A 19996-nucleotide genomic window follows, 5' to 3' on the forward strand; every position below is an offset into this window, starting at 1 on the left:
CCTTTACTTCAGGGGACGGGGATGTGGCAGCCCCCTCACCTTCTCAGCTGGGCACGGTTAGGCAAGGTGGTTCCTCCTCTGAGCCCAGAGAAGCCTGGCAACGTGCAGTTCCCACTATGTCCACAAGGCGGCGCACAACACCTCATCCAGGAGGAACAGGCCCTACATCTGTTTCAGAAAGGGGTCTGGCAGATTCCTGGAAACCCAAGAGAAGGGCAAGCCTGACTTTTTTAGCCTTTATTTTTTCTGCCTTCCATGAATATATCTGAGTTTAAACAGAACATAAAAATTCAGAATCTAACTATGGGGTCAGATGCCTCATCAGATCAGCTTGCTCTTTACAAATAGGAGCTACCAACCCCAGCTCCTGTAGGACAGGGGACTTTCTCCAGTGCTGAAAGGCCTTGATATGCCATTTGTTAGAACAAAAGATGTGTCATGTTCATCTCGGATGGACTTAATCGGGGACAAGGAGGACGTTTCCCACGTGGCTGAGGCAATAGCCAGTCTAGTTTGGCTCCAGTCTGCGTTCCCCACGGCTGGGCCCTCTCTGCTTCCCGTCCACTCGGCAACCCCAGAAAACCACCGGCAGAGAAAGCAATCCAGGGCTTCAGAGTTCCCACAGCACTCTATTCAGCCACAGAGGCTCACGGCCCAGATCGCCTCTCCACACACAGAGCCATATATCTGTCTTTAGAAACGCAGCCTGTCCTCTTGGCAGGGGGAAAATTGTTTACCAGAACTCTATTCCAGCCTTTTGGCAAATAAATCATCTTGGAAGCAAGCCTTGGAGGAGCCAGGAGCTGTGGGCTGACATTTAGAGCTGGTAACTGGGCATTCCCTAGAACGGCGAGGGTGTCTGAGGGAACCGAACAGCAGCCCTTCAGGAATGCGGGCGATCCCAGCGCAGGCCCGGGCAAGTGCCTGCCCCGCTGATACGGAGCAGGGCCCTGTGGGACTCCTGGGCACAAGACTCCTGGCTTGGCACCTGGCAAACAAACGCTGTACTTTCCTTCACTACAACCTGGTGTCAGAGGATTGGCTTTTCGGCATGGCGGGCGAGCAGACCTGTGCTCGGTTGGATAGCAACACTACAATTTTTGACGAGAACATCATAGCCTATCAGACCTACATGATGTGGCCCAGCTTCATCTAGACCCTCCACCCTGCACTTCAGCAATCTTAGTTTCTCCCATTCCTAGACCACACCTGCCTCCAGAGTCATGAATATAGAGTAAGACCTGGAACCAGAGGCCCACAGGCAAATTATTTACATCTTTTTGCTTCAGTGTATTCATCTATAAAAGGAGAAAATAACAATACCTGCCTTAGAGGTTGTTTCGAGAATTAAAGAAGTTAATGCAGCACGTGAAGCCTGACTCAGGTAAATGCTCAGTAAAGGTTAGCGATAATTATTTACCAAGTTACCTCCTGGACGTCTTTCTGATCTTAGCCAAACGTCAGTTCCTCAGAAGAACACTCTCTGATGATTCCCCAGACGTGGTCAGGCCCTCCTATACCTGCTCTCCCAGCATTGTGGACTTCTTCCTTCACAGCATGCTTTGTAATTACATATAATATGATTGATTTCTTTGCATACTTAAAAAAAAAATCTGGGGCTTCCCTGGTGGCGCAGTGGTTGAGAGTCCGCCTGCCAATGCAGGGGACACGGGTTCGAGCCCTGGTCTGGGAAGATCCCACATGCCGCGGAGCAACTAGGCCCGTGAGCCACAGCTACTGAGCCTGCGCGTCTGGAGCCTGTGCTCCGCAACGAGAGGCCGCGACAGTGAGAGGCCCGCGCACCGCGATGAGGAGTGGCCCCCGCTTGCCGCAACTAGAGAAAGCCCTCGCACAGAAACGAAGACCCAACACAGCCATAAATAAATAAATAAATAAATAAATAAATAAATAAATAAATAAATAAAAATTAAAAAAAAAAATAGTGGGAGAAAACTTGAATTTCAGGGGTAGCCTTGGATCAAGGGGGTGTGGACAGAAGTAACAAGAGGAGAACCCGGAATGGGAGGAGGGCGGGCTGCGGAAGAAAGTCAGCCAGCGAGGCACGCCCTGGGATGGCAGAGACTCGGAAGGCAGGGTCATCCCAGACTGCACAGCGGCGGGTCCCCTGCTGTGCCTGGCCGACTTGGAGGGAAGCTGCCTCGTGTGGATGGAATTCAGGGAGATCAAGAAGAAAGGGCACTCTTGCATATTTGGGTCTCTGCTGCGTGGACAAGAAGAGGCAAGAACAGAGGGGACACAAGTAAGAATCAGGACCTAGGGGATCAGGAAAAATATAGGCTCCCCAAGGAATGATCAGATTTTGGGGGGAGGGGGGGAGAAGAGCTCCAGTGTTTCCCGAGTGTTGTAGGATAAACAGTCTTTTTATTTATTCAAGGGAGGAGTGACCTCATAAATTAGTTTGGAGTTGTGTCAAGTGACTACAGTCTGGGTAATAAATGTTTGTATAGTTGTAAAAGAAAAAAAATTGTATCTTCCTCTTTTTCATTTAAAATGAAATTGTATACATTTTTCCCATGTTGCAGAATATTGGAGAACTGACATATTTTTCTTGGACCCACTATGCTCTGTTCCTATACCACCTCATTTAATCCCTACAACATTCTCTGAGGTAGTCAGAGAATCACTGTATCACTGTAGGGGTTTTTTAAAATAAAAAGCTGAAGCTCAGAGTGGTTATGTAACATGTGTGAGGTCGGGCAGCCAGTAGTGACCAACCCCGGGGGGAGACTGTGGCCGTCAGAGTCCAAAGCCCTCTCCATGACCCCGTGCTGCTTGTCACAGTGAGGCTGGAAAAATGAGGTCCTTCTTGAAGACCATGAAGGGGCAAAATTAGGGCAACACGAATGGCAGTTCTGGGAAGAGATCTGCCCTGTGGTAGGAGCAGGCTTTGGATTTCACAATATGTAGTCGGTCATCAGCTTGCCTGACAACTCAACCCTGCCAAAGGATATGACCCTGTTTTACAGATCATTTGGGGTTTGGCTCACCCCACTTCACCCTGGAAAGCAGTTTCATGAGACGTAACTAAAACTGATCAGTGTTATGTGGCTGCAAAAATCATTAACCAGAAGGCTCTGGCTTTGCTCCGTGAAGGAAGCTGGTGCTGAGGCTGGGCTATGGCTGGAAGCTGACCGAGGAGTCCTGAGTAGTGACCTCTGGGACAAGTGAGTCCCTGTGCCACCAAGGACATCATCTTTGAAGTTACTGGCCACGCCTCTGCCCTTTGGCTGGTTCTCCCAGTTCACTCAATAAACCCACATGTCAGCAATCCTATGGATGCCCAAAGGAAGCGGATCTTTGTTGCAGAGTGTTTCCCTGTCCTGTGGATGTAGTAAATAATAAGACCACTTTCTTGTTCTGAAAGACAAGATTATCTAAACTACAAGAGTGCAAATCAATGGCGAGATGAACAATGATTGCAAACCACAAACAAGTCTTTTGTCCTCGCTCACTTATTCTATCAAAGCAGGGATGGGTCCACCCCTGCACTCGAGTACCAGCCTCTGGCTGCCGTGGGAAGAACAAACACTAAGGTTTCCTGGTTTTATTTATACTTAAACTGTGAACTCCATTTGTTTTGAGAACAAAATACAGTGGTCATTGAAATCATTTATGTTCTCTAAGTCAATGAAAAGGCTTGAATTTCATATTCAAGAAATGTGTGCCAAAATCCAGAAGCAATACAAATGAGGTACTTAATACAAAAAGCTGTTCAAATAAAGAAATCTTACTTAAAAAAAAAATTTTTTTTTTTTTTGGTCACGCCATGCGGCATGTGAGATCTTAGTTCCCTGACCAGGAATCAAACCCGTGCCTCCAGCAGTGGAAGCAGGAAAGCCCTAACCACTGGACCACCTGGGAAGTCCCAAAAGATCTTACTTTGAAAGGAGCTACATCTGTTGGCATTCACTCAACAATCCTGGGCACCCGCCTTCCAGGTGTCAGCCAGAGATGTGGTGGTGAGTCTGTAATGGACGCTCCCAGGCTAAGGAGGAGAAGTGACACCTGCTGGGCTGGGAGGGGAGGAGGGTTCACCAGACCGAGGTTTCCGTGAGGCTGCAGGCCGCCTCGCAGAGGAATAAGGGTGAGAGAGCCTTAAGGAGAGGAGGGAGGTGGGCAGTGGGGCTGTGGGCATGCCACAATTCAGGACGATGACTAGGTCTCAGTCTGTGGTCCCAGAAGTGAGGTTGCTGAAAAGGAGGCGACAGTCACGAGTTGATAGGATCAAGGGACTCTGAACTTGGGTATTGGCTCCACCATCCATATAGACACTCAGCCAGGATGCAGGCAGCAGCTTGAGTGCAGAGGAAGACAGGACGTTGGGTGCTAAATTCTTGGTGACACTGGGGAGGGGCTTAGGTGACAGTGATAAGGGGGGAGACAGGGCAACCAGGAGGTATGAGCCTCAAAGGAGCTGGAGGTATAAAGAAAGTCACTGCAGTAACCTAAGGAAGTTAGAGAGTATTCTACCAAGAAATGTTTTACTTCCCCAAATTCCCGAAAGTAAGCAATCAGGCTCTTGGCATGGATGCCTTTCTAGGGAGCAGGGTGTTTGAATAGATGGGATCATAGACTTCACACTTGTAACTCCTTAACTGTGCAGATGGAGGAACGGACGTCTACACTCACCAAGGCCACAGCTAACCGATGGGCTTGCATGATCCAAAATTCAGTTAAAATAGTGGGAGGCAAACAGAGCGACGGCGTCTCAGGAGCCTGTCTGCCTTCAAGGGTCACACACCGAGGAGAGTCCCCTGGCACACCTGCCACATCTTCCAACCTGCACACAATTTACTACTTTTTTGTCCAAAGGCAACAGCATGGACCAGTTCCTTAACTCTAGGATTTAAATCCTTTAGAAGTCTGCATTCTAGCCCTCATCCTTGCAGCTCTGACATTGTGCAAGCCTGGACGGGGAAGTCCTCTCCTCTTCATCCCAACGTGAGAATGGTCAGGCAATACCAGGGTTGTCTGGTCTGCATGTGCACGGTGGCTGTAATCCAGAGAACCTGCAGGGGCTTCACTATTTGGAGGGGAACCGTCCATGTGCTATTTTGGTCGTGCCCCACTTAAAGCTGAGGTTTTAAAAATATGGACTGGTTACAAGACAATGAACCTTATTTAACAGGTAGTCACCAGCATTTAAAAAAAATTAAATAACAGAATAGAAGATATCAGGTGCAATCCCGACACTTTGTGAAATTCTCTTTCAGGTGAGTGTATTTGTGTGTGTGTGCTGAAATGGTCCTCAGCAAGGAGGACTTGCTAAAATTCCAAAAGATGTATTATTTTAACCCTAATTTGATTAACCAATCATATTTAACTTCGTGCTAATTCCAAAGGCAATTCAGCAGAGGGTTGTTTTTTGTTGTTGTTTCGTTTGTTTGTTTTTCAAGGCTGGGAAAATTCATTTAAACAGGCAAATATGCCTCATCCTCTACTGTGTCCTGGAATTACCTTTAATTGTTAAGTTCATTCCTCACAATGACGAATATCCAAATTGAATATTTTCAGGAGAACAAGTTTAATCTTGGTAAGCAATCATGAAATGTGAGATAAATGACCAAGACTCTACAGGCAGTTTTTTCCAGAGACTGTAATTATCTACTTTAAGGTTTATGGATAAGCAAATTGTAATTTTTATCCTCAAATCTTTCTTTCATCCAGTCATTCATCATTCACTAAATTCATCTCCTTACCAGAAGGCACATTCTCTTTTGCAGGATTTCATTGGAGCATTGTCACTGACATTCTGAAGCGAAGCTAACAGGTTCAGAGAGGGTGACTACTCAAGGTCCTTCAAGTGAACCAGGAATGAGGACTTCTGACCCAATATTGTGTTTCTTTCTTTCTTTTTTTTTTATAATTTGTCTCTCTTTTTCTCATTGTAAAAGCGACATGCATTCATCATTTGAAAATACTCAAAGGTGCTAAGAAGAAATTAAAAATTACCCGTACGCTCTTCTTAGTGAGAACTTTTAACACGTTTGGACATTTCTTACTGTTTTGGGTATTTTTAATTGTTGCTTTTATAAAAATAGGATCGCCTGAGATAGTTCACATAGAGACGGGCGAAGCAGCGACCTCACCAAGGGGAGGGTTGTTCCCCACCGAAGTCATCCTTCCCAGAGCTGATAGAAGCCAGTTCCAGCAGGCTCTCCTGCTCGTCTTCCTTTTCTTGAAAATACTTTAAAGCCCCATGAAGCAGTGGTTGGGCAGGGAGAGGGCATGGTGGGAAAGACCCATTGAGCCGGACCCAAAAGTTTTGTGACAGTATAGGTTCAAATGGGAAAAAAAAAGAGTTAGACTTTTTCTAACTAAAACTACCTGGCACCAAGGGAAGAGAGAGAGAGAGAGAGAGAGAGACATGTGGAAGGAATGGAGGGAAGATGGGAAGGAAGAAAAGAGACAGGGAAGGGAAAGAGGGAGAGGAGGAGGGAGGGATGGAGAGAGGGGATGGAGGAGGAGAGAGGGGAGGGAGGGGAAGGGAGAGGAGGGGGGAAGAAATCGAGGGAGGAGAGAGTGCTCGCAAGAGCACGGGGGCCTGTGGCTTCTAGGGTACCACAGTCCTGGGATGCTGCAGGGTTAGGGCTTGAGCCCAGAGTTCCAGCTTCTGCCACCTGTGAACCTACCAATCAAGCCCTGTCACCTTAAGCTGTGAAGGCCTTATTTACATTATGTTGTTTATGCTTAAAATTTTTATATGGCATGTTGCTTTTTGATGTACAATGACTTTTAGTTGGGTCTCAGTAACCTTTTTTATATTTGAATGTGTATGTTAAATATATTTATAATTTACATAAATGAATGGAATTGACATACTCATGAAACTAATAAATTACTCTTAGTAATGTCTCTTTGCATGGAGGCAACCTAAATGTCCATCAACAGATGAATGGATAAAGAAGATGTGGTACATATATACATTGGAATACTATTCAGCCATCAAAAAGGATGAAATAATGCCAATTGCAGCAACATGGATGGACCTAGAGATTATCATACTAAGTGAAGCAAGTCAGACAGAGAAAGACAAATATATGATATCACTCATATGTGGAATCTAATTTAAAATGATATAAATGAACTTATTTACAAAACAGAAACAGACTCACAGACATGGAAAACAAACTTATGGTTACCAAAGGGGAAAGCAGGGGAGGGACAAATTAGGAGTTTGGGATTAACATACACACTACTATGTATAAAATAGATAACCAACAAGGACCTACTGAAGAGCACAGGGAACTCTACTCAATATCTTGTAATAACCTATAATGGAAAAGAATCTAAAAAAGAATGTACATATACATATAACTGAATCACTTTGCTGTAAACCTGAAACTAACACAACATTGTAAATCAACTGTATTTCAATAAAATTTTTTAAAAAGTCTCTTTGAGTAAGATTTATACATGTTACCACTCAGTGTGCATCACCTATGTACATTATTACATGTATATATTATACTATATATGTAACGTATATTATCTAGCCCTCCTGCTGCCATTACCTGTGTAAAGAAAGGTGTTGGAATGTCCTCCCACCACTACGTCCACGCCCTTCACTTTCTGAGCGATGAGTTTATCCGTTTCAAAACCAGAATGTCCCAGTGCAATAATTTTGTTCACATTTAGAGTTTTTAGCTTATCTACTTCAGGTTGCAATGCAGCGATTTCATCTTCGAATACTAAATTCGTTCCTAAGGAAGAAAATAAATATGGACATTTATTGACAACAATTTTTATTATATTGCTTATTATACAAGCATACCAAATACAAACACCTTAACCTCCTAAAGCTCTTAAATTACTAAGACCAAAACTTATTTATAAATTCAGTATAAAATCTCTACAAAGCCAATAAAAATTCACATCAATATGCTCATTTGCATTCGCTTAATGTTGCACTGGTTTAAGGTTGTGGATGATATTATGTTACTCAAATTCCAACTGTGAGGAGGCTTCAGATTTGGAATCTCTCTATTTTTTACATCTATTTGTATATTTAGACTTCCATCAGGCCAGTGCAGAGCATGGCTGAGCACATAAGCATGATGGACTGTATCTATGCCAAGTCACTGTGCTGCACACCTTAAACCCATACAGGTGCTGGGTGTCAATCATACCTCAATAAAGCTGAAAAAAACCAACCAACCAGATTAGCTACTCTATGGCTTTGTTTGCAAGTTCAACATAATCAGTCTTCACACTTGAAACTCTGTCAGCAATTAGCCCTTGAATGCCAATCGTACGACACCGTTGACAACTCTGTCTTGTCCACTGGCTAAGGTCAGCATTAGAGCATCACGGAGCTCTGATTAGACGGCAGCGGGCGGGGGGTGTCTCATCCAAGGACTGCCGGCCCTGGGGAGCATGCGCATCTTTCCCTGGAGGCTCGCCCCGCACGCAGTGGGAGCGGAAGCTTGCCCGCTGGTGCAGCTGGTGAGTGTGGATGTGACTGCCCAGCTGGGCGCTCTGTGTGTCGCAGGCACGTGCTACCCCTGTGGCCAAACCCCAGCGCGGCTTGAGGGCTTATGGCTCTGACTGGCACACAGGTGACTGCAAACACAGACACGCTGCCCTGAAGTCACATCCAGCCGCCTGTGACTCGGGATCCTCTAGAGGATCCAGATTCCCTTATGCAAATATCTCAGAGCCATCTCTCAAATGAAAATGCCGAAACATGAATCAGTCTCGTAACGATCTTTCGAAACCCAGGAGTCTGCCATCTCCAGTGTGAAAAGTATTCAACTCTCTAAGGAGCTACAGGACTGTTAAAACTCATCCCTTGTGATGCCGTGGGGTTTGGGGGTCTCCGTGTGCTCCAGTGGGGAACTCTGGAGTCTCTCGAATCAGTCAAGCCAACATGTGCCAATGAGCACATAAAATAAACAGCATGGCTGATGGCAAAGCTGTGGGCATCCCAGACAGATGGCATGAAAACGAGTGGCTCACAGATGTGGCACGGGACCCGCAGTGCTGTCAGTAACTCACAGGCAACATTTACAAATCAAGAGGTGATGTTTGCAGGGCAGAAGCAGAGACACAGACGTAGAGAACAAACGTATGGACACCAAGGGGGGAAAGGGAGGGTGGGATGAACTGGGAGATCGGGATTGATATATATACACTAACATGCATAAAACAGATAACTAATGAGAACCTGCTGTAGAGCACAGGGAACTCTACTCAGTGCTCTGTGGTGACCTAAACAGGAAGGAAATCTGAAAAGGAGGGGATATGTGTATACATATAGCTGATTCATTTTGCTGTACAGCAGAAACTAACACAACATTGTAAAGCAACTATACCCCAATTAAAAAAAAAAAAAGAAATCATCTATCCAATCCTACTTTATTTTTAAAAAGTAAATAAATATTGATTTTTTTCAAAAAAATAAGAGGTGTAACAGCTTGGCCACCATTGTCTGCCATGAGGCCATCAAGAATAATCTGCTTCTTGCCAGTCACCCCAAGAAGCTCAGGGCTTCCCGGTCACCCTCAGTGCCATGTCACCATCTCTGTGAGCTGCTCATTGAGTCTCTCCTTAAAACGACAAGGTGCGCTCACCCCTACGCCCCACTTGCCACCCCGTCTCCTGATTAATTTCTCTCTATATCATTTATCACCTTCTGATGCACCAAACATTTTCCTCATTTATTTCTTCTCCCACTAAACGTGAAGCTCCAGTGGGCAGGGCTTTTTTGGGGTCAGTATCTCTGATGCCTAGAACGGTGCCTGGCACAGAGGCAAGCTCTCAGGGGGAATGAATCAATGAATAACTGAATAAATGTTTGCTGAGACTTTCAGACAACGCGACCGTCCTCTACTTCAGTGCGGCTGGCAAGAAGAAAGAAAAAAGTTGAGAGAAAGGCCTCTGAGGACAAAGGAATGTATTCTCCTAACACATCAGAAACCTCACAGGATCGGTCATCTCAACATACAGAAAGCATGGGATATATTTCAGGATATCATGAGGGGAGTGAGAGGAAGTCCATTATCTAGCTAAAATAAATTAAATGTGCTAAAAATACAAATTATACCTGTGGGTCACCAGCACGGGAGGAATGAGGCTGGATTCGGGGTCAGAGATCTGTAGGAGGAGCCGGGCTGCTGGGCTGTGGTCTTGGGAGAAGCAAGTGTCCTGCTCCACCCCTGCCCAGCTCCTGCTCTGGTCCCTGCACGGTACAGCCTTTCTCTCCTGAGAGCTGCTGGAAAGAGCACGGCCCCTTCGGAGCCCCTGTCTGTTGTAACCTGGTAAAGAACTAAGACGGGGTGCTGTCAGAGTCCCAGACAGGGTGGGCTGAGTTCTGGGGCCCTCTGTCTCTCCACCACCCCACTCCCCTTCTACCTTTTTATTGGTGACAATTAAAAAAAAATTTTTTTTTAAGTCTTTATTGAATTTGTTACAATACTGCTTCTGTTTTATGTCTTGGTTTTTTGGCTGCGAGGCACGTGGGATCTTAACTCCCAGATCAGGGATCGAACCCTCACCCCCTGCATTGGAAGGCAAAGTCTTAACCACTGGACCACCAGGGAAGTCCCTTTACTGGTGACTATTAAAGGAGGGGTAATGCTTTTCTCCAAATCATGCTGAACTCCTCAGCCTGACAATCCAGTCCTCACCCCCCTTTCTAGCTTTCTCTGCTTAGAACCCATGTTCCAGAAAACTGAACATCCAGCCACTTTGGGATTGTGGTCCCACACCTGCCTGCTCTCACGAGTTCATTCCAGCAACTTTCACTGGGAACCTCCCCTGTGCTGGCACCCAGCAGGTCCCTGTCCTCAGGAGCTTGTGTCCTAGCAGGTGACTCTGACCTCACTCCTGGAATGCCTTTTGCCCCAGATGCTTCGCACACCCTGGAGAGGCCAAGCAAGGTCTTCATCGTGTGTACCTCACCCCCAAGCCGGCCGTCACGTCCTTCGCTCACCGGAACCCCTCCCTCTCCCTCCCTGACTTTGTTTATGACTCTCCTATGGCATTAATTACATGCCGCCTTAAATGAACTCAAAACCCCCTGGATGGAATAGACATTATGGAGACACATAATTATTCAGCTATTCAACACGTCTGCATCTTTAGCCCAAGATCCTCAGCCGGCCACTCTACTGGGTTCCAGATGTTCACTGAGAGGAGACCCAGCTCCGTCCTCAGGCTGCTCCAGTCATGCAGGAAGCCCAGAGCGAGGACAAATGTGACGAGGGGGAGGCGTTTTCTGGGGGTGACGGGGACCCACAGCAGAAGCGTCCCACCCGAGGGCGCCCTGCGGCAACTGGGCCACATTACTCCAGCTCTACCCATGTCGGTGATTGGTTCACTCTGTAATCGCCACCCTGGCCTCTTGGCAGGAAAGCCCCAGGTGGTTCAGAGAGGCAGCATCCCCTGAGCCCCGGGGAAGGTCTGATCAGCCCACACAGCGAAGTCTGCAGGGGTGGGGAGAGGAGGAGGTCAGGTTGGGTGGTGGAGAGCGGCCCGAGACTGTACACCAGGTCCCTCCGGTGGGACCACATCCCTTTGAGGCAGAAGAGCACTCCTAAAACACTTCAAAAGCCAGTGACTCAGCAGAAACTAACACACCATTGTAAAGCAATTATACTCCAATAAAGATATTAAAAAAAAAAAAAAAAAAAAGCCAGTGACTCATCACGTCCGTGGCTGCCCTCTGTGGCTTCACAATGACCGCAGCAACAGCCGGTGACCATGTGCAAAGGCTTGGTCACCGTGGGATAGACGTCCACCTGCCGCCTGGGGTGCCTGACAAGCCCCAGGTCCCCAGCCGTGGGGAGCGGCCCAGCCCTGCCTCCAAGCCCTGCAGGACCCTCTGGCCCCCAGAGCTGCTCAGGGCCAACCATTGACCTTTTCGTTGTTTCCGATGGCCTGCGACTATTTTAAACAGCAGCAACAAACATGCGACTTCTCTAATTGTTAATTAGATGTCCTTTATCAGTTCATTCTTAACGAAAACCCTTATTTCCCTTTTTTCTTCAAACACGGAAAGAACACTGATTTGGATAATTCAGAAAAAAACATCTTTTTGTTTTTACTGCCAAAGTGCTCCTCTAAAAGTGGATCAAAAATGTTTTCTGAATGGTCTTAGGGTTATACATATATATATATATATGTGTATGTGTGTGTGTGTGTGTGTGTGTGTGTATAAATAGATATAGCAGATATATATATATATATATCTCCTGTATAATATATACACATATATATACACACACACAAACACAAGACCATTCAAAAATGTATATATATTTCCCAGAAAGCCAGATACAACAAAGTCATTAAAACTGCAAGAGATAAATAACTAAAAACAGAGAAAGCAGAGTTAACTGGACATGTAATAATCATATTAGAAAAGGAAAGATGAGGTAAATTGAGGTAAAACCCTGGCTCTGGGCTCCCTGCCTCCACAGCAAGAAGGGCATGAGTCACGTGGCTCTCATCCTCCAGTGAGTGACTCTGTACTGTTCAGCTCTGGATATCAACGGCCCTCTCGTCCAATTCTGAATGCACTGAATTAAACAAAGATACTGTTTATGTCAACAAATAAGTTCATTGAGCAGGAGAGCGAATGTCTTTAAGAAGTAACTCAGGGCAACTGGAAGCCACTAGACTGGTTTTTCAGTGTCATCCTAAGAACACACGTGTCCAATACCACACCTTCCTACTTTAACCAATGGTCCAGAAAAATAATGCCAAGCTCTGATTTAGTGCATCTATTTTCAAGCAACAAGTGCTGTAAAAGAAGAAAATACCTGTTTTGGAGAGAAAGGGGGTTTCTTTTGAAGTGTATCCAACAATCCCTACAACTTCATTACCAACAGGAAGAATTTTATACGGCGAATAAAGTCCTGATATTTGAGACGCCAGCGGCCCCTTGGCTTTAATGTTTGCACTCAGAATTGGAAATTTGGCCTCTTTGAGGAGTGGATCAATCAGGCCTTCTACACCATTATCAAATTCGTGATTTCCCAGTGCCTGGTAGAAAAGGAAAAGAGAAAAAGAATCAGGTACTCTGGAATTGCCAGTAAAAGCATACTTTAAAGAACATTACCTTGGGGAATTCCCTGGCGGTCCAGTGGTTAGGACTCCGTGCTTTCACTGCTGAGGATGAGGGTTCAATCCCTGGTCGGGGAACTAAGACCCTGCGAGCCACGCGGTGTGGCCAAAGAACAGTTACCCTGGCACAGGGCTCCCAAACCTGGCAGAGCCCTAGGAAGCCGCCTGCATGACCGCTGCCCTCCTCAGGCTCAGAGACTTTATTCTGGGGCCCCGGGGTAGGGCCCAGGGGCATCCAGATCATCAGGCTGGTTTGAAAACTGCTCCCCAGGGCCCGCACCACCTGCTGAAGGTGGCATCAACGTGCGTAGGAGTCACCTAGAGACCTGGCTGGGCGTCCACTGTCCTGCCACTCCCAGATCTGGCACAGGTCAAGAGTCTGTACGGGCTCAGAGCCAGGGCTTTGGGAGGGCCTGGCACAGTTTAACACAACCCTTGCTCCCACCTGCTTCCCTCGCTCCCTTTCCTCACTGTTCTGGGACTGGCTATAGGGGGCAAGATGACCACTTTGACGTCTGGCAGCTTCCCCTGGGGTGATGCTGACAAAACACAACATGCCAGCCACCTCCTCAAAGGCCTTCCGCCCCCTTGTCCACGGGCCTCCTGGAAGAAGCCCACCTCCTGGGGGCAAGCACCCACCTGCTCTGGCTGCCAAGGCTGATTTGCTAACTTAGTACTTAAACCAGTGAGTCTCAAACTTTCTCAACACCACACCCGATTTTGCTCCACTTTGAGGGTCATCTGGGAACAGGCCTGGAAGTGCTGGCTGGTGACCCCTCTGTGTAAATGAACCCCCCCCATATTCTCTTACTGCCCCGCCCTTCTCCTTCCTCCACGCTCCCCTCTGCAGCGGCGCACTCTACGTGCCCGTGGGGTCCTCCCCGCGTGCAGGGCTCCCTGAGCCACTGCGTCCCACCATCTCCACCCTGCTCAGCCCTGGAGCCCCTCACCTGCCTGGCAGGTGCCCCCTGGGTACCTGGGCTCAAAGGGCCATGCGCGTCGTGTCCTCACGTGCACTGTGTTTCCACGGAGAAAGCAGCACAGTGTCTTCATGTTCCCATGTGCCTGTCTCCCCGACCGAACTCAGAATTTCTGAACTTGCCTTTTCCTCCATCTCTGAGTATCTGCTCATTTTTACTTCTTCCTCTAACCTAATTGCTTCCCTCTTAAAGGCTGACCGATTTAAAAGGTTCTCCCAATCTTGGGTAATTGCCTTTTTCTCTTCTATTCTTAGAACATTATGTTTTTTTTCTATGGTGAAATAAGTCTGCCTTATGAGGTTACAATAACTATCTTGCTTAGCTGTAAAGCTTTTTTAAAAAATGAATGTTCCTACAGCTCTTCATGAGAGATTATCCAATAAGTCAGCTGCCTTACACTTTACCATTATATTGCTAGCACTCAGCAACAGCTGAAGTTAGTTTTCCTTTATTTGTCTTGCTTGGTGTCTCCTCCTTGGACTTGAGTGTAATGCCCTGAAAGTGGTGACCTTGGCTGCCTTTTCCCCTCTCTGCCCCGCGGGGAGAGGAGCCCTGATCCAGATGCTTGGAGCGGTGCACGGGTGCCTGAACGATCTCCCTGGCACTCACACCTTCCACTCCAAACTGAACATCTGCTGCCCTGTCTTTTCTCCTGACTCTGCATCTGTCTGTCCGGCTGCCACGTGGACATTGCCCTCCAGGGTCTCACAGGCACGCCAAGCTCACCCGGTTCAAAGCCCCTGCCTCTGGGATTCCCATCTTGGTCCAGGTGCCACCATCTCCCAAGTCAGTACAGCCAGAAGCCCCAGGGCAGCTGAATCCCTCCCCCTCGCTCCCTCTCCCACACCTCCCAGCAGCATCCCTCCCCTTTGGCTAAATGCTCCGGTTCAGCCCACCCCATTGCTCCCACCTGCCTGCGCCCTGGCCACTCCTCCTGGGAACTGCAACAGCTTCCCAGCCGGGCCTCCAGCTGCCACCATCGCCTTCTCTGAACCATCCTGCATGCATCTTGCTGCCAGAATCATCTTTCTAAAATGCAAATCTGAACTTGTTGGTCCGACCTTAAGGTCCCACAGAGGCTCCCCACTGCCTTTGTGATAAAGTTCAATGTCCTGAGCTCTTTGAGGTCTGGTCTCGCCTTCCCCTCCAGCCTCCCTCTGACACCCACCCCCAGGCAGCAGTCAGGCCTGGCGCCATCACTAACGAGCTGTGATTCAGGCACATTTCTAAACTGCAGCTTCCTCCGGAAGAGCAGTCAATGAATAAAACAAAGGGCGTAATGAAAATGAGCCCGCATTTACTAAGCACTCGCCACACACCACGCAAGGTGAGTTTGCAGAGCAAACCTGGTTTTGTGCTGTGACGTTGGTATTATTACTATCCTCATGTTACAGAGGAGAACTGAGCTCTACAGACATTAAATCAGTCGTTCAAGGTCACACGATTTAGTAAGCGGTGGAGCTGGGACCAGAGCCACTTTTGTTTGACTCCAACCTTCTTCACCTCTATGCTTGGATGTAATGGGTTTCGCATAAGGCCTAGTACAGAGTGAGCGCTCGAAAGAAAATCCTGACTACTCGTACTTTTCCATGCTCTCGCTGATCTTTGTCTCTCTGTATACGATAGATAAAAGATGATCGATTGATACATAGATAGGGAGATAGAACATTCCTTTCCCATGCCAGGCCTTTACTACCTTATTCAACTAATGGCCTTAGCTCCTGAAGTCTGATGGTCCTTCTGGAAGAAAGACTTCCCCAAACCCTCATGGTCCTCCCTGAGTTAGCTGTCCTTCTCTGCGCCGATGGTCCCCTCAGGCAGCCCTAGCAGACCCCACAACTGCCCACTGAGTCCCCGTATCACCCAGCACTGTCCCTGGAGCAGAGCATGAATAAATGAATGAGCAGAAAAATCTCCATCAAATGTCCTTCTCCTACACACAGCTGACTCTTCCTACAAAAATCAAGGCAGCAGACGCGCCACGGAGTTGCCTGGGAGTGACCTGGCGCTCACTGCCCTCCTTCCCACCCTCCCCATGGCTCCCCGCTCCCCCCTATCCGGCCGTGGACCTCCAGCAGGACACTTACCCTCAGTAAACAAGTGAAGGAGACACTTGTGAGGATGCCTGTGATCCCAGGTGTTGGGAAAGAGTCTCCACAACGTCAGAGAAACTCCTGGAGAAGCACTGCAACCCTCCCTTCCCCTCACGACCAACCAGCCACCAAGCCCCGTTGCTCCTGCACCGCCCCCTCCAGGGGTCCCCTCCTCTCTGCGCTCCCAATGCCCCACTCTGCCTCATCGCTCTTCACCCAGACCTTCCCAGAGTCTCTGAGCCGGTCTCTGGTCGCCAGGCTCACACACCTCTCGACCACACCCCGCGGGCCCCCAGAACGCGCGTCCCCAAACACCCACCCGACTGCTTCCAGCGCCGCTGTGAGTCTCTGCGAGACTCCCCACTGCCCGCCGAAATCCCAGTCCTGCCTCCTCGGACGCCTTATGAGCGAGCCCCTCCCTGATCTCCCTGAGCTGTCGCGTTTTTTCTGCCAGACCAGGTGCCCTCAGTTCCAGGAACACTAATCCACCTGCATGCAATGTGCTGCCTTAGATGCAGCTCAAGTGTGAGCTCCGTGAGAAGCCTTCCGTGGCGCCATGACCGCAGAGAGCCCTCCTGCCACATCCGTCACGCCTCGCTGCCGCTGCCTGTTCACACATCTTTCTCCCGGAGGCAGGAGTGGTGTTGACTGTCCCAGTGTCCTTGGTGATGTCAGATGAGCGCCTGGCAACAGCGCCCAGCAGGTGTTTACTGAACGGATAGTAAAACCACCTGCTTCTTTCAAATGGGCTCCATTTTCACCTATGATTTGGTAAGTGAGCCGCTGAAACTTTTCAGAAGAAGGCAGGATATAAAAACACTTGGTAAATAGTAGTTAAGTGATACTTAGTTTTAAAACAAGAGAAACCAAATTGCTTGGAAGCAGGTGAACCAGACAGTAAGCTTGGAAGCTTAGCCGACTGCTTCACAATTCACCGCCTGGTCCTCTTATTTCATTTCCTGTGTATGTTTTTTTAAAATTAATTAATTAATTTATTTGGGGCTGTGTTGGATCTTTGTTGCTGCGCGCGGGCTTTCTCTAGTTGCGGCGAGCGGGGGCTACTCTTCGTTGTGATGCCGGCTTCTCCTTGCGGTGGCTTCTCTTGATGCGGAGCACAGGCTCTAGGCACGTGGGCTCAGTAGTTGTGGCGTACAGGCTCAGTAGTTGTGGCTCGTGGGCTCTAGAGCACAGGCTCAGTAGTTGTGACGCACAGGCTTAGTTGCTCCGCGGCATGTGGGATCTTCCCGGACCAGGGATCGAACCCATGTCCCCTGCATTAGCATGTGGATTCTTTTTTTTTCTTTTAACATCTTTATTGGAGTATAATTGCTTTACAACTGTGTGCTTTACAATTAGTTTCTGCTTTATAACAAAGTGAATCAGCTATACATATACATATATCCCCATATCTCCTCCCTCTTGCGTCTCTCTCCCACCCTCCCTATCCCACCCCTCTAGATGGTCACAAATCACCGAGCTGATCTCCCTGTGCTATGCGGCTGCTTCCCACCACCGTGCCACCAGGGAAGTCCCTCCTGTGTTTTAATTTATATTTCCACTAATATCTTATTGGCACTTGTTGGTGAATAGATTTTTAAACAAAGTTTTCTGAACTGTTCAGTGTCTTGTGCGTGCACATGTGAACGTTGTACAGATTTCATGATGGCAGTTGGCAAGAAAATGGAACTTTTTGAAGTCTCTTTCTATTGGAAATCTACCAAGGGGATCAACTCTTTGGTCTATCAAAGGATACCTATAGGGTATCTGAATTAGAAAGGGGACATTTCATAGCCCCAGTTTTGTCTACAAAGAACTGAAAATTACCAGTGAATTTGACATGAGGAAATTTCAAGAAAGAGAAAAAATGTTAAAAACAAAAAAATGACAAAAAGAAATACTAATAGTTAAGACTTTCATGCCACATGGCCAAGCCCTGTTCACACATGAACTCATTCAATTCTTACAATGCTATGAGGTAGGTGTTATTATTTGTCCTTTATAGAGATGGGAAAACTAAGGCACGGGGCTTCCACAGCTAGCAAGCAGCAGAGCTGGGGTCTGAACAAAGCGAGGCTTTAGCATCCGGGACCTTAACTATTCTGCCAAACTGCCGCTAATACAAGCGCCTGTAAACCATGATGTGAAAGAATATATAGGGACTTCCCTGGTGGTCCAGTGGTTAGCACTCCGTGCTTCCACTGCAGGGGGCGCGGGTTTGATCCCTGGTCGGGGAACTAGGATCCCACATGCTACACGGGGCAGCAAAAAAAAATTTTTTTAAAAATTAGAAAAGAATATATAAAGAAAAGAATGTATATATACATGTACAACTGAATCCCTTTGTTGTACAGCAGTAATGAACACTACATTGTAAATCAACTATACTTCAATAAAAATTATAAAGAAATAAAAAATACAGTTATTATATACAGAATGGCTAAGCAGCAAGGTCCTACTATATGGCACAGAGAACTATGTTCAGTATCCTATGAAAAACCATAATGGAAAAGAATATAAAAAAATACAAGCAGGCTTCCCTGGTGGCGCAGTGGTTGAGAATCTGCCTGCCAGTGCAGGGGACACGGGTTCGAGCCCTGGTCTGGGAAGATCACACACACCGCGGAGCAACTAGGCCCGTGAGCCACAACTACTGAGCCTGCGTGTCTGGAGCCTGTGCTCTGCAACAAGAGAGGCCGCGATAGCGAGAGGCCCGCGCACCGCGATGAAGAGTGGCCTCCACTTGCTGCAACTAGAGAAAGCCCTCGCACAGAAACGAAGACTCAATGCAACCAAAAATAAAATAAATAAATAAATAAATAAAACTATTAAAAAAAAAAAATGCAAGCATCTGGAAGGGATGAGTACCATTCAACAACCCACTGGTTTCTTCCAGGTTTCTACAGTGCCAAGCAACACGGCCCTGGTCCTTGTCCTCAGGAAGGGTAGGGCAGACAGGGAGAGAGCGTGACATAAACACATCCATCCATGCATCCATAAAGCAAGTGGGAACCACAGACGGGGACGCGTGTGAGAGAGCCTGGCAAAGACGCAGGCCCGCCCTGCCAGTTAAAGATGGACAGGGCTCTAGGTGTGAGCTTCACCTGGTCAGGGGACGCTCCCAGGCAAATGACGTCAGCTAGATTAACAAATGAGGGGATGAAGACATGAGGGCTGAGATAGTCAAAAATGTTCCAAGTGAAGACAAGAGGCTTAAATCCAGGTGGAAGAAAAACGAAGGAAAGAAGCATTGATTTAAGAGCAGTGCAGGATGCATTACACAGAAGAAAAGAATTTCTGTGTTAATCCGCAGAACTCAATTGTGATAAGGTCAAGAAGCCATATGTCAGAAATTTGCAACACGTGAATTTAGTTAGTCATTTAGACACTAGCTCGTCCCATGAAGGAGTCTGCAGGAAACCCTCTAATTTAAGGGTTAGGGGAGAATCTGGTCTATCACACAACAGGGCTCAGCTGCCAATCACTCAGGGAGACTCAGCAACAACCGTAAGTGGGGAGGATCACAAGATAGGTCTGCTTTGGGTGGTACATTTCTGGCGCTGTGGCCACTTCTGGTGTTGGGTTGCACTCCACACCCCCAGTTTTAGGCCCTGGCAGGTGAATGTGGTATCTGATTGAATAGCAGAAAAGATCCCCGGGCTTAATCCAGCTTACCTGCACCTCAATGTTTGCTGAATCAATGACTGAACAAACAAGTACTGAACAGACAGCATTTCACATTTGCCATAGAAGCTCTCTGTACATGCAAAATACCCATACCATTGTTACCTTTAGAATTACCTGCTCAACTAATTGGGTTCCAGGCAGGTTTAACTA

The 19996-nt window shown here is 47.4% G+C and overlaps 1 protein-coding gene across 2 annotated transcripts in view; it reads right to left on the reverse strand.

Annotated features, from left to right (window-relative positions):
* The window catches only part of NT5E (5'-nucleotidase ecto), a 53534-nt gene that overhangs the window by 21361 nt on the left and 12177 nt on the right, over positions 1-19996 (reverse strand). For both annotated transcript variants that reach the window (XM_059941713.1, XM_059941712.1), the window contains exons 2-3: positions 12786-13008; positions 7536-7724 (exon numbers count right to left, since the gene is read on the reverse strand). In XM_059941713.1, coding sequence (XP_059797696.1) covers positions 7536-7724; positions 12786-13008 — 412 coding nt within the window. The remainder of the gene's footprint in view (positions 1-7535; positions 7725-12785; positions 13009-19996) is intronic.

This window comes from Balaenoptera ricei, chromosome 12, assembly GCF_028023285.1.
Source record: "Balaenoptera ricei isolate mBalRic1 chromosome 12, mBalRic1.hap2, whole genome shotgun sequence".
NCBI classification, from domain to species: domain Eukaryota; kingdom Metazoa; phylum Chordata; class Mammalia; order Artiodactyla; family Balaenopteridae; genus Balaenoptera; species Balaenoptera ricei.